The following is a 13,692-nucleotide window of genomic DNA, read 5'->3' on the forward strand; positions in this document are numbered from 1 at the left end:
TTCTTCCATTTGTTTGTATCCTCTTTTATTTCATTGAGCAGTGGTTTGTAGTTCTCCTTAAAGAGGTCCTTCAGATCCCTTGTAAGTTGGATTTCTAGGTATTTTATTCTCTTTGAAGCAATTGTGAATGTGAGTTCACTCATGATTTGGCTCTCTGTTTGTCTGTTATTGGTGTATAAGAATGCTTGTGATTTTTGTACATTGATTTTGTATCCTGAGACTTTGCTGAAGTTGCTTATCAGCTTAAGGAGATTTTGGGCTGAGACAATGGAGTTTTCTAGATATACAATCATGTCATCTGCAAACAGGGACAATTTGACTTCCTCTTTTCCTAACTGAATACCCTTTATTTCCTTCTCTTGCCTAATTGCCCTGGCCAGAACTTCCAACACTATGTTGAATAGGAGTGGTGAGAGAGGGCATCCCTGTCTTGTGCCAGTTTTCAAAGGGAATGCTTCCAGTTTTTGCCCATTCAGTTTTTGCCCAATGATATTGCTGTGGGTTTGTCAAAGATAGCTCTTACTATTTTGAGATACATCCCATCAATACCTAATTTATTGTGAATTTTTAGCATGAAGCGTTGTTGAATTTTGTCAAAGGCCTTTTCTGCATCTATTGAGATAAACGTGGTTTTTGTCTTTGGTTCTGTTTATATGCTGGATTACATTTATTGATTTGCATGTGTTGAACCAGCCTTGTATCCCAGGGATGAAGCTCACTTGATCATGGTGGATAAGCTTTTTGATGTGCTGCTGGATTCGGTTTGCCAGTATTTTATTGAGGATTTTTGCATCAATGTTCATCAAGGATATTGGTCTAAATTCTCTTTTTTGGTTGTGTCTCTGCCCGGCTTTGGTATCAGGATGATGCTGGCGTCATAAAATGAGTTAGGGAGGATTCCCTCTTTTTCTGTTGATTGGAATAGCTTCAGAAGGAATGATACCAGTTCCTCCTTGTACCTCTGGTAGAATTCGGCTGTGAATCCATCTGGTCCTGGACTCTTTTTGGTTGGTAAGCTATTGATTATTGCCACAATTTCAGAGCCTGTTTTTGGTCTATTCAGAGATTCGCCTTCTTCCTGGTTTAGTCTTGGGAGGGTGTATTTGTCAAGGAATTTATCCATTTCTTCTAGATTTTCTAGTTTATTTGCATAGAGGTGTTTGTAGTATTCTCTGATGGTAGTTTGTATTTCTGTGGGATCGGCGGTGATATCCCCTTTATCATTTTTTATTGCGTCTATTTGATTCTTCTCTCTTTTGTTCTTTATTAGTCTTGCTAGCGGTCTATCAATTTTGTTGATCCTTTCGAAAAACCAGCTCCTGGATTCATTAATTTTTTGAAGGGTTTTTTGTGTCTCTATTTCCTTCAGTTCTGCTCTGATTTTAGTTATTTCTTGCCTTCTGCTAGCTTTTGAATGTGTTTGCTCTTGCTTTTCTAGTTCTTTTAATTGTGATGTTAGGGTGTCAATTTTGGATCTTTCCTGCTTTCTCTTGTGGGCATTCAGTGCTATAAATTTCCCTTTACACACTGCTTTGAATGTGTCCCAGAGATTCTGGTATGTTGTGTCTTTGTTCTCGTTGGTTTCAAAGAACGTCTTTATTTCTGCCTTCATTTCGTTATGTACCCAGTAGTCATTCAGGAGCAGGTTGTTCAGTTTCCATGTAGTTGAGCGGTTTTGAGTGAGTTTCTTAATCCTGAGTTCTAGTTTGGTTGCACTGTGGTCTGAGACACAGTTTGTTATAATTTCTGTTCTTTTACATTTGCTGAGGAGAGCTTTACTTCCAACTATGTGGTCAATTTTGGAATAGGTGTGGTGTGGTGCTGAAAAAAATGTATATTCTGTTGATTTGGGGTGGAGAGTTCTGTAGATGTCCATTAGGGTCGCTTAGTGCAGAGCTGAGTTCAGTTCCTGGGTATCCTTGTTAACTTTCTGTCTCGATGATCTGTATAATGTTGACAGTGGGGTGTTAAAGTCTCCCATTATTATTGTGTGGGAGTGTAAGTCTCTTTGTAGGTCTCTAAGGACTTGTTTTATGAATCTGGGTGCTCCTCTATTGGTTGCATATATATTTAGGATAGTTAGCTCTTCTTGTTGAATTGATCCCTTTACCATTATGTAATGGCCTTCTTTGTCTCTTTTGATCTTTGTTGGTTTAAAGTCTGTTTTATCAGAGACTAGGATTGCAACCCCTGCCTTTTTTTGTTTTCATTTGCTTGGTAGATCTTCCTCCATCCTTTTGTTTTGAGCCTATATGTGTCTCTGCACGTGAGATGGGTTTCCTGAATACAGCACACTGATGGGTCTTGACTCTTTATCCAATTTGCCAGTCTGTGTCTTTTAATTGGAGCATTTAGTCCATTTACATTTAAAGTTAATATTGTTATGTGTGAATTTGATCGTGTCATTATGATGTTAGCTGGTTATTTTGCTCGTTAGTTGATGCAGTTTCTTCCTAGCCTCGATGCTCTTTACAATTTGGCATGATTTTGCAGTGGCTGGTACCAGTTGTTCCTTTCCATGTTTAGTGCTTCCTTCAGGAGCTCTTTTACGGCAGGCCTGGTGGTGACAAAATCTCTCAGCATTTGCTTGTCTGTAAAGTATTTTATTTCTCCTTCACTTATGAAGCTTAGTTTGGCTGGATAGGAAATTCTGGGTTGAAAATTCTTTTCTTTAAGAATGTTGAATATTGGCCCCCACTCTCTTCTGGCTTGTAGAGTTTCTGCCGAGAGATCCGCTGTTAGTCTGATGGGCTTCCCTTTGTGGGTAACCCAACCTTTCTCTCTGGCTGCCCTTAACATTTTTTCCTTCATTTCAACTTTTGTGAATCTGACAATTATGTGTCTTGGAGTTGCTCTTCTCGAGGAGTATCTTTGTGGCGTTCTCTGTATTTCCTGAATGTGAACGTTGGCCTGCCTTGCTAGATTGGGGAAGTTCTCCTGGATAATATCCTGCAGAGTGTTTTCCAACTTGGTTCCATTCTCCCCATCACTTTCAGGTACACCAATCAGACATAGATTTGGTCTTTTCACATAGTCCCATATTTCTTGGAGGCCTTGTTCGTTTCTTCTGATTCTTCTTTTTTGTAAACTTCCCTTCTCGCTTCATTTCATTCATTTCATCTTCTGTCACCCATACCCTTTCTTCCAGTTGATCGCATCGGTTCCTGAGGCTTCTGCATTCTTCACATAGTTCTTGAGCCTTGGCTTTCAGCTCCATCAGCTCCTTTAAGCACTTCTCTGTATTGGTTATTCTAGTTATACATTTGTCTAAATTTTTTTCAAAGTTTTTTTTTTTTTTTTTTGAGACAGAGTCTCGCTCTGTCACCCAGGCTGGAATGCAGTGGCGCAATCTCGGCTCACTGCAAGCTCCGCCTCCCGGGTTCACGCCATTCTCCTGCCTAAGCCTCTCCGAGTAGCTGGGACTACAGGCATCCGCCACCACACCCGGCTAATTTTTTTTTTGTATTTTTAGTAGAGATGGGGTTTCACCGTGGTCTCAATCTCCTGACCTCGTGATCCGCCCGCCTCAGCCTCCCAAAGTGCTGGGATTACAAGCGTGAGCCACCGCACCCGGCCTTTTTTCAAAGTTTTTAACCTCTTTGCCTTTGGTTTGAATTTTCTCCTGTAGCTCGGAGTAGTTTGATCGTCTGAAGCTTTCTTCTCTCAACTCGTCAAAGTCATTCTCCATCCAGCTTTGTTCCGTTGCTGGTGAGGAACTGCGTTCCTTTGGAGGAGGAGAGGAGCTCTGCTTTTTAGAGTTTCCAGTTTTTCTGCTCTGTTTTTTCCCCATCTTTGTGGTTTTACCTACTTTTGGTCTTTGATGATGGTGATGTACAGATGGGTTTTTGGTGTGGATGTCCTTTCTGTTTGTTAGTTTTCCTTCTAACAGACAGGACCCTCAGCTACAGGTCTGTTGGAGTTTGCTAGAGGTCCACTCCAGACCCTGTTTGCCTGGGTATCAGCAGCGGAGGCTGCAGAACAGCGGATTTTCATGAACCGCGAATGCTGCTGTTTGATGGTTCCTCTGGAAGTTTTGTCTAAGAGGAGTACCCGGCCGAGTGAGGTGTCAGTCTGTCCCTACTGGGGGGTGCCTCCCAGTTAGGCTGCTCGGGGGTCAGGGGTCAGGGACCCACTTGAGGAGGCAGTCTGCTGGTTCTCAGATCTCCAGCTGCGTGCTGGGAGGACCACTACTCTCTTCAAAGCTGTCAGACAGGGACATTTAAGTCTGCAGAGGTTACTGCTGAATTTTTGTTTGTCTGTGCCCTGTCCCCAGAGGTGGAGCCTACAGAGGCAGGCAGGCCTCCTTGAGCTGTGGTGGGCTCCACCCAGTTCCAGCTTCCTGGCTGCTTTGTTTACCTAAGCAAGCCTGTGCAATGGCAGGTGCCCCTCCCCCAGCCTGGCTGCCGCCTTGCAGTTTGATCTCAGACTTCTGTGCTAGCAATCAGGGAGACTCCGTGGGCGTAGAACCCTCCGAGCCAGGTGCGGGACACCATCTCCTGGTGTGCCATTTTTTAAGCCCGTCAGAAAAGCACAGTATTAGGGTGGAAGTGACCCGATTTTCAAGGTGCCGTCTGTCACCCCTTTCTTTGACTAAGAAAGGGAACTCCCTAACCCCTTGCTCTTCACGCATGAGGCAATGCCTTGCCCTGCTTCGGCTCACGCACGGTGCGCTGCACCCGCTGCCCTGCGCCCACTGTCTGGCACTCCCTAGTGAGATGAACCTGGTACCTCAGATGGAAATGCAGAAATCACCGGTCTTCTGCGTCGCTCGTGCTGGGAGCTGTAGACTGGAGCTGTTCCTATTTGGCCATCTTGGCTCCACCCCCTGGCATAATCATTCTTTATCAGACAGTTGTAATAGCCTGCCTAGAAATAATAACATTGTTTGACCATAGGTAGAACTCCTTTTTTATACCATTTCACAATTTGGCATGTCTCTATATACATTATTTTGTTATTGCTCATTCGCTTATTAAAAGTATTAATGAAATTCATAAAGATTTTTTGTTTTTAAGAGATACTGATTGAAGAAGAGGTTATACTCTGAATGTTTTGCTTTATGGTACAACTATTAACATTACTGAGGGAAATTGTCAAGATTTCTTGAACAAGCTTTATGGAGGAAATTCAGTTAAATGAATTTATATCTACTCTTCTAAACTGATAATTTGTTTCCCTTTTGTTGGAAAAGAATATAAATATATCCCTATTTCAAAATTAAATCTCTGTTGCTGTTATAATTTAGAAGTCAGTTTAAATCCAAGTACTTTATTATATCAACTGGTTTTTTTCTTCTTCAAGTGAAGTCTAGCAGTCTCACCTTCCTGGGAATATTGACTTTTTTACCAGCAGTGTAGTTTGCAAGAGAGCCCTTGGGTCCAATTAGATCTTCCTTGAATTTTAACTCTGTTGAAAGTGAGGGTTTTACCTGAAGCTTGTTATTGTCTGAATAAGAAATAACGTGTTCAAATTTATACAAAACTTCTTTTTTAGTGGCTACAATATTATGTAGGATTTTATTTAGTGTATAAGTTGATTACTGGTGGTATTTGAGTATTGTATGTCTTTATTATTTGTATAAATCCTAGCACGAAGTACAAAATTTTCACTTGAATTTACATTTTAAAGGAGATTCAGCGATTGCAGGAGGACACTGATAAAGCCAACAAGCAATCATCTGTACTTGAGAGAGATAATCAAAGAATGGAAATACAAATAAAAGATCTTTCACAACAGGTTAGAATTTTTTTGTTTTCCTACTTTTAAAAACCTGACTGCCCAGTAATCTTTGAATCTGTTTGAAGGTATCTAAGATAGAACTACCATGTATGAAATTCTAATTAATTAGGAATAGTACTCAAGCAGAGTTGTGGCCCCATTGTTTCTTTTCATAGCCCCTCCCTTTTTTCAAACGTTTGATAAATTTTTAAATTATACGTGTTGGTTGTAATAAATGAAGAAATAATTCAAAGATAAATAAAAGCTTTTTCCAGTTTCTACCCCTCTACCCTCTGAAGTCCCAAAGTGTAGGTAAGTTAACAGACTGTTGTGTATTTTTTTCACATCCTTCTCTGTATGTGTATATACATGAGCATATATAAACATATGTAAGAATTATTTGATTTTACTGAAATAAAATTGGACTGTATGCATTACTCTGACACTTTTTTAACAAGCAAATCAATAAATTTAATGTCTCATTCATATATTTTACCCTAATTTGTATGTGTGTGTGTACATCCACACAATGCACAAATGTAAAAATTTCACATGAGTGGCATTATATATATGCTTTTTGTTTAAATGTCTATTTTTCAAGCACACATAAAAAATAGATACTTGTCTCTGTGGGTTTTATTTGATCATTGTTTTACAAAACTGGAGCCATGTTTTGGGAATTGTAATTTGGCTACTTTTTAATAAGTAATAGCCTTCAATACATACCTAAAAGTAATTTTATTCTATTAAAATTTGATGGTTTAGATTTTAATATCTAAGGTTGCTTTGTTTTTAAAGATAATTTGAGGCCGGGCGCGGTGACTCACGCTTGTAATCCCAGCACTTTGGGAGGCCGAGGCGGGCGGATCACGAGGTCAGGAGATCGAGACCACGGTGAAACCCCGTCTCTACTAAAAATACAAAAAAAATTAGCCGGGCGTGGTAGTGGGGGCTTGTAGTCCCAGCTACTCGGAGAGGCTGAGGCAGGAGAATGGCGTGAACCCGGGAGGCGGAGCTTGCAGTGAGCCAAGATTGCGCCACTGCACTCCAGCCTGGGCGACAGAGCGAGACTCCGTCTCAAAAAAAAAAAAAAAAAAAAAAGATAATTTGAGGCAGTACAAGTTGAAGGTTTTATAAGTAATGTTTTAATTTGAAAACTTTCATTCTAAACTTTTCCAGAATTGTAACTAATAGTATTTTATAACATATTAAAACTTTGTTTTTAGATTAGAGTGCTTTTGATGGAACTTGAAGAAGCAAGGGGTAACCACGTAATTCGTGATGAGGAAGTAAGCTCTGCTGATATAAGTAGTTCATCTGAGGTAATATCACAGCATCTAGTATCTTACAGAAATATTGAAGAGCTTCAACAACAAAATCAGCGTCTCTTAGTGGCCCTTAGAGAGCTTGGGGAAACCAGAGAAAGAGAAGAACAAGAAACAACTTCATCCAAGTAAGCAATCGAATACCTCAGCTTGTTGAGCAAACATTTATGAAAACCTCAGCTAGGCTCAGTGTCTCATGCCTGTAATCCCAATGTTTTGGGAGGCCTAAATGGGGTATCATTTGAGCCCAGGAGGTCGAGACCAGCCTGGACAACATAGTGAGACCCTGTCTCAAAAAAAAGTAAAAAATTAGCTGGGTGTGGTGGCACATGTCTATAGTCCCAGCTACTCAGGAGGCAGGCTGAGGTGGGAGGATCACTTGAGCCCAGGAGGTTGAGGCTGCAGTGAAGCATGGTCATGCACTGCACTCTAAGTGGGATGACAGAGTAATACCCTGTTGCCCACAAAAAAATCTATGTGTTCCTAGCAGTGCTAGGTACTTGGGATATAGTGATATAGGGAGGAAAGAATTGAGCAACAATGCCAAACAAAAAATTTCTACTCCAAGACCTCAGATTATGGGTAAGACAGATGTAATAAATAGACAATAAAATAGGCAAGTAGACAATTTCCATTCAATGTGATTAGTGCCTATCTGTGGGATCATAGAGGTAGAAGACCTGTCCTAGATTTCAGGGAGCAGACCAGCTTCATGGAGAACCTGGAGAACTATGTAAGAATTAGTCAGAGATTTTTTCAAAAAACATGTATAATGCCTTCTAGAAGAGGTAGAATGGCTAAGAAAGCAAGAATGACTAGAGTTTGGACTGAGTGGAACTGATTTAATTTTTTACAAACAAATTTTTCAGATTGCATTGGTAAATATAAGTACCTGAGTCCTGTGTGGTGGGGATTTAAAAAGTAGTTCATAAAATACTCAGCATGAAAAAAAAGGATGAGAGGGACAAAAATGGTATACTTAGTGGTAGGCAAGGATTCTTGGTTAATTACAGTAGAAATTACAGTCAGCTAACTCTCAGTTCAGTCCTGTGAATTAGGCCAACTTTTTCTACAGAATCACTGAGCTTCAGCTCAAACTTGAGAGCGCCCTCACTGAACTAGAACAACTCCGCAAATCACGACAGCATCAAATGCAGCTTGTTGATTCCATAGTTCGTCAGCGTGATATGTACCGTATTTTATTGTCACAAACAACAGGAGTTGCCATTCCATTACATGGTAGGTTTTTATAGAGTTATTTTAAGGAATAATTTAGAAATGTATATTAAGGGATTAATTTTGCAACATAAGCAATAGCCACTCTAATGATGGTAGCTTCAAATTTGACTACCATATATGATTGCTTATAACATCCCATCAACTGTAAAACATACCATTATTTTATATATTACTAAAAAGGAATGCTTTCTATTGTTGAAAAAGGTGCATCTCAGAATCAATGAATTACAGTATCTATTTTGGTTATGTTTTAATGACCGAAACAGATATGTTTTAATAAAACATAAATATGGATTATGTTTTAACCCATAAATACTGAATTATCTCTAATAACCATCAAAAAATCTTAATACATTGTTTAGTAGACTCCTTATTTAAAAACTCCTATAATCTTATTATTTCAATAAGTGTAGCTTGTTTATTTGGTAATAGTGTATTTGCAAAGAAGTGTTAGATTATAACTGATTTATGAAAGCCAGCAAAGCATTTTATTAGTCTTTACTTTCCTGAAGCTTCAAGCTTAGATGATATTTCTCTTGCATCAACTCCAAAACGTCCAAGTACATCACAGACTGTTTCCACTCCTGCTCCAGTACCTGTTATTGAATCAACAGAGGCTGTAGAGGCTAAGGCTGCCCTTAAACAGGTAAAGATCACACCTTTGTCCTGGGTCAGGTTTTTAGAGAACACAGTGTTACCTTCTCATAATCTCCAATATTTAGTTGCAGGAAATTTTTGAGAACTACAAAAAAGAAAAAGCAGAAAGTGAAAAAATACAAAATGAGCAGCTTGAGAAACTTCAAGAACAGGTTACAGATTTGCGATCACAAAATACCAAAATTTCTACCCAGCTAGATTTTGCTTCTAAACGGTAAGTTTTCTTTTATTTCAAATTAATTAAGTCTAAATGTTATACTTTACAATTCAAATCATTTAAATTCAAGAGCTGATTTGCAATAGTGTTGCTTTTTTTGTGAACCATGTTCCAGAATGAGAACCTCTGGTAGTTCATTTTTTTCATATTGATTAATGATTCTCTAGGCAGTGCTAAGGGTTTAGCTTGTTTAATAAGTTGAGGCCAGGTGCGGCGGCTCACACCTGTAATCCCAGCACTTTGGGAAGCCGAGGCAGGTGGGTCATTTGAGGGCAGGAATTCAAGACCAGCCTGGCCAACATGGTGAAACCCCATCTCTACTAAAAATACAAAAATTAGCTGAGTGACAGTGGTGCATGCTTGTAATCCCAGCTACTCAGGAGGCTGAGGCAGGAGAATCACTTGCGCCCAGGAGGCAGTGGTTGCGGTGAGCCAAGATCGGGCCACTGCACTCCAGTCTGAGCGAGAGAGTGAGATTCTATCTCAAAAAAATAAACATAAGTTGAAGTTCATGTGAGGAATGTTGGTAGTTTCCCTTCCTAAGATTGAAGGACTTGTTTCGGTAGGACTTAATTATTTTATAAATGCACCAGACGATGAGAGAAATGGGAGCAAATTATATTCCACCTTTTCTATTCTAGGTAGAAGAGAAGCAAGTGCTATGTAGTTTTAGGAGAATTAATTTTCTTGGTCACATCCAAAGAAATAATAATAAATATTTCATTATTATTTGTTATTAGATTCATTGAATGCTTGTTAGTTTAGTTTGTTAGGATAACATTTATTTTTATATAGTACATGATAAAACTGTTTCTGTTTTATAGCAGGCAGGATATATTGCAGGCAGTTACCCCTATACATCTAATAGTTCAGCAACCCCAATTAAAGCACTTCTTTTTTCTGTGTTGATAACCTCTAGCCAGCCATTATGTAAGCTTTCAAGCACATAAGAAAATAAAACAGGATTATAGAAGAAAAAAGGATTAGCAAAAATCCATCACTAACCCTGTATAATAACTTAATTTGCATACTGCATTGTAGTGGGTGTCTGGTGTTATCAATATTGCATTATCATTATTTTAAATATAATTGATTTTTTAAAAATAAGATTAAAAAGTTACTTAGCATGAAATACTTTGCTTACTTAGAACTTGAACCACTACATTTGGAATTGGGAAAAAAGAATAAAGGTTTTACCTTATTACACTTTTTCATAAATCATAAAATTAACCCCTTTCCCATTTAGAAAAAAAAAGTGCAGCTTGCTGCCAGCACTCATTTAATTAGCATGCTGTTTGAAGTTGAGGCAAATCTGACAGATTTTCAGTGTGAAAATAAAATATAAAAACTATTCCTGGAGTTATTTCTAAGCAGAACTCAATTTAACAGAAATATATATGATGTTACATTAGGATTAGAGACAATATTCTCAGGGCATTTGGGGAAATGGGTTAAGCTATTGTGAAGTTTCTTCAAGGAATTAAGCTAGGATATCATTTCAGTTACTTATAGAATTACTTTTTTCATACCAGTTATGAAATGCTGCAAGATAATGTTGAAGGATATCGTCGAGAAATAACATCACTTCATGAGAGAAATCAGAAACTCACTGCCACAACTCAAAAGCAAGAACAGATTATCAATACGATGACTCAAGATTTGAGAGGAGCAAATGAGAAGCTAGCTGTCGCGGAAGTGAGTCCAATATCCCTTGTCCAACTTGTATTATAAGTTGCATTTGACATTTCTTTAGTTTTTACTTTGAATTTTACTCACTGATAGGACTTAGGTATTTAAGAAGTTTGTAGATTACACCAAGTAATTAATACATAGTTTACAAATGGCCAGTATGCATTAGTGGGGTGATTGTTTCTATTAAGATAGAAGAGGGAAAGGAATTTGTTTTTCTGCTGGACTAAGATATACTCGCAAGTATTGCATTTCAAAATAAATGTGTACGTCAGTGCTTGGTTCTAACAAAGACGAATTTTTTTTTTTTTTTTTTCTTGAGACACAGTCTCACTCTGTCGCCCAGGCTGGAGTGCAGTGGCACAATCTTGGCTCACTGCAAGCTCCTCCTCCCGGGTTTAAGCCATTCTCCTGCCTCAGCCTCCTGAGTAGCTGGGACTTCAGGCTCCCGCCACCACACCTGGCTAATGTTTTGTATTTTTAGTAGAAATGGGGTTTCACTGTGTTAGCCAGGATGGTCTCGATCTCCTGACCTCGTGATCCGCCCGCCTTAGCCTCCCAAAGTGCTAGGATTACAGGCATGAGCCACCGCGCCTGGCCAGACGAATATGTTTTATTCATTCTTGCTCATCTGTAATAAAAGGCAATATAAAAATTACATTGCATTGAATTTATATTTCTGAATTTTAACTTGAATATAAATGTCCATTTGAAATTATTACTTTTAACTAAATACTTAGTTCTGTGATGATAAATTTTTTATATAGTTTTCTTTGTTATTCAGTTATCTCTTCTATCTTGGATCATTACTTGTAAGCTAGGTATAGTTGTCCCCCATTTTACCTGTGTTAAACAGACTCGAGCTAATGTATAATTTGCCAATTTTGGGACAGTCATGAGAGATGGGTTGGTTAGGACTTGGCCCGTGTCTTATAATGCTGTTATAAGGCTGTATTCTTTATTTTTATCTTGCTCCAACTCCGTTGTGATGAGTGGGCAGCAGCACTTTTTCGAACTGGTAGAGTGAATTTTATCATTGATCATTTATATGAATCATTGTGTGTAAATATGAGTACTTTGAGCTTTCAAAACACTCTCCCTGGTCCCCTTGAGACTCAGACTCTCGGGGTTGAGGAGAGGGAGAAACTTTAAATAGATCAATCATCACTTTTAAACAGATACTTTGAAACCGGCTTGGATTCTAAAAGTTACATAATTTAATAGTAGTCAGGTATGATTATAGCAGTCATGCAATTCTGCTTTCTTCTTCTCACATACTAAATTTTTCTTGCTGTTATTTTTTAAAGTGTGGATTGTTAGAGCAAGGAACCATAAGTATTTGTAATTGAAAGATTTTTTCATTGATCATCCCCAATAATTTTTGCTTCATATTTTAGCACATGTGAAACTAAGTTTTGTATTTCCTTATACAATGAGGAGGTATAGTCTGTAAGAGCATTAAAAAAAAGTAGTGATGTATGAATCATTTTAATTTTATAATCTTAATACATTTGACACCATGTTTTTCAGCATTTTTATTTCATTTCTACTTATGTTTAGGTAAGAGCAGAAAATTTAAAGAAGGAAAAGGAAATGCTTAAATTGTCTGAAGTTCGTCTTTCTCAGCAAAGAGAGTCTTTGTTAGCTGAACAAAGGGGGCAAAACTTACTGCTAACTAATCTGCAAACAATTCAGGTAACCAAATAGAAAGCCTATGTAGAAAAACTGTGTAAAAGTTAAATTTAGATTATTTTTGTATCCTCTCAATTTCCTTAATTAGAAAATTTATCCATCACTTTTGTCATCCATTATGATCATTGAATTTTGGAGTTTATTAAGACATTTCAGTATTTTAAATAAAATATTGAAAGAGAATTGATTGAAACCATACATTGGTAAGTCCTCAGGTATATTTACAGTGTCCTGTGCAGTTTTACTATTTGTAAGATTAATTCTTTGGTTTTTATTTTCTTTAAAACTTTGGGAAATCTGAATTATGATTATAATCCATCTCTTTCCAGTATAATAGATGTTTTAATATGAAAAATACCAGAATACTTTCTTGATAAATAGTGTAGATTTTAGCTGCTTCATGTAGAAATGGGTTGTAATACTGTAATTCTTTCTTGCCTTCAATTTTTATTTTTTTGTATTGTCTTTTTCTTAAGCATAACCAAAAATCTTTTCTTTGCTTTAGGGAATACTGGAGCGATCTGAAACAGAAACCAAACAAAGGCTTAGTAGCCAGATAGAAAAACTGGAACATGAGATCTCTCATCTAAAGAAGAAGTTGGAAAATGAGGTGGAGCAAAGGCATACACTTACTAGAAATCTAGATGTGAGTCCATCAGAGTTCTAAATTTCTGTAGTGTGTTTATGTTCAGTAATTAATCTGGTGTGTGGACAGTCTGCCAACCAAGATGAAGCATGATTTTGAAAAACTTTGTAAGTTTTTCTTGCCTCACTCTATACCCAGTAATTTTTTTATTGGGTGCCATATATTGTGAGTTTTACCATGTTGGGTGCTGAATATTTTTGTATTCCTTTAAATCTTCTTGAGCTTTATTCTGAGATGCAGTAAAGTTAATTTAAAATGATTTGATTCTTTTGACTTTTGCCTTTTATGATGTATTAGGTGGGCCCAGAGCAGTGTGCATTCTGGAACTGAGGCCAATACTTTCATGAGTACTAGTGCCAGTGTCCATTGCAATTGTGGGGTTTTTTTAGTCTGGCTGCAGAACAGGCATTATTCTTGACTTTCTTTGAGTGACAGGTATTCTTCACTCTTAATTCCTTTGGACAGTTCTTCCGCTGTCTGGGGTAAGCTCCTTATATATTTGCAGCGAT

General features: G+C 37.9%; 1 protein-coding gene across 2 annotated transcripts in view; it reads left to right on the forward strand.

The window, feature by feature from the left end:
- The window catches only part of TPR (translocated promoter region, nuclear basket protein), a 68,656-nt gene that overhangs the window by 18,397 nt on the left and 36,567 nt on the right, over positions 1-13,692 (forward strand). For both annotated transcript variants that reach the window (XM_030818741.1, XM_030818742.1), the window contains exons 14-21: positions 5,629-5,736; positions 6,945-7,171; positions 8,119-8,282; positions 8,795-8,928; positions 9,005-9,153; positions 10,689-10,851; positions 12,406-12,540; positions 13,043-13,183. In XM_030818741.1, coding sequence (XP_030674601.1) covers positions 5,629-5,736; positions 6,945-7,171; positions 8,119-8,282; positions 8,795-8,928; positions 9,005-9,153; positions 10,689-10,851; positions 12,406-12,540; positions 13,043-13,183 — 1,221 coding nt within the window. The remainder of the gene's footprint in view (positions 1-5,628; positions 5,737-6,944; positions 7,172-8,118; positions 8,283-8,794; positions 8,929-9,004; positions 9,154-10,688; positions 10,852-12,405; positions 12,541-13,042; positions 13,184-13,692) is intronic.

Source organism: Nomascus leucogenys, chromosome 9 (genome assembly GCF_006542625.1).
Source record: "Nomascus leucogenys isolate Asia chromosome 9, Asia_NLE_v1, whole genome shotgun sequence".
Taxonomy (NCBI): Eukaryota; Metazoa; Chordata; class Mammalia; order Primates; family Hylobatidae; genus Nomascus; species Nomascus leucogenys.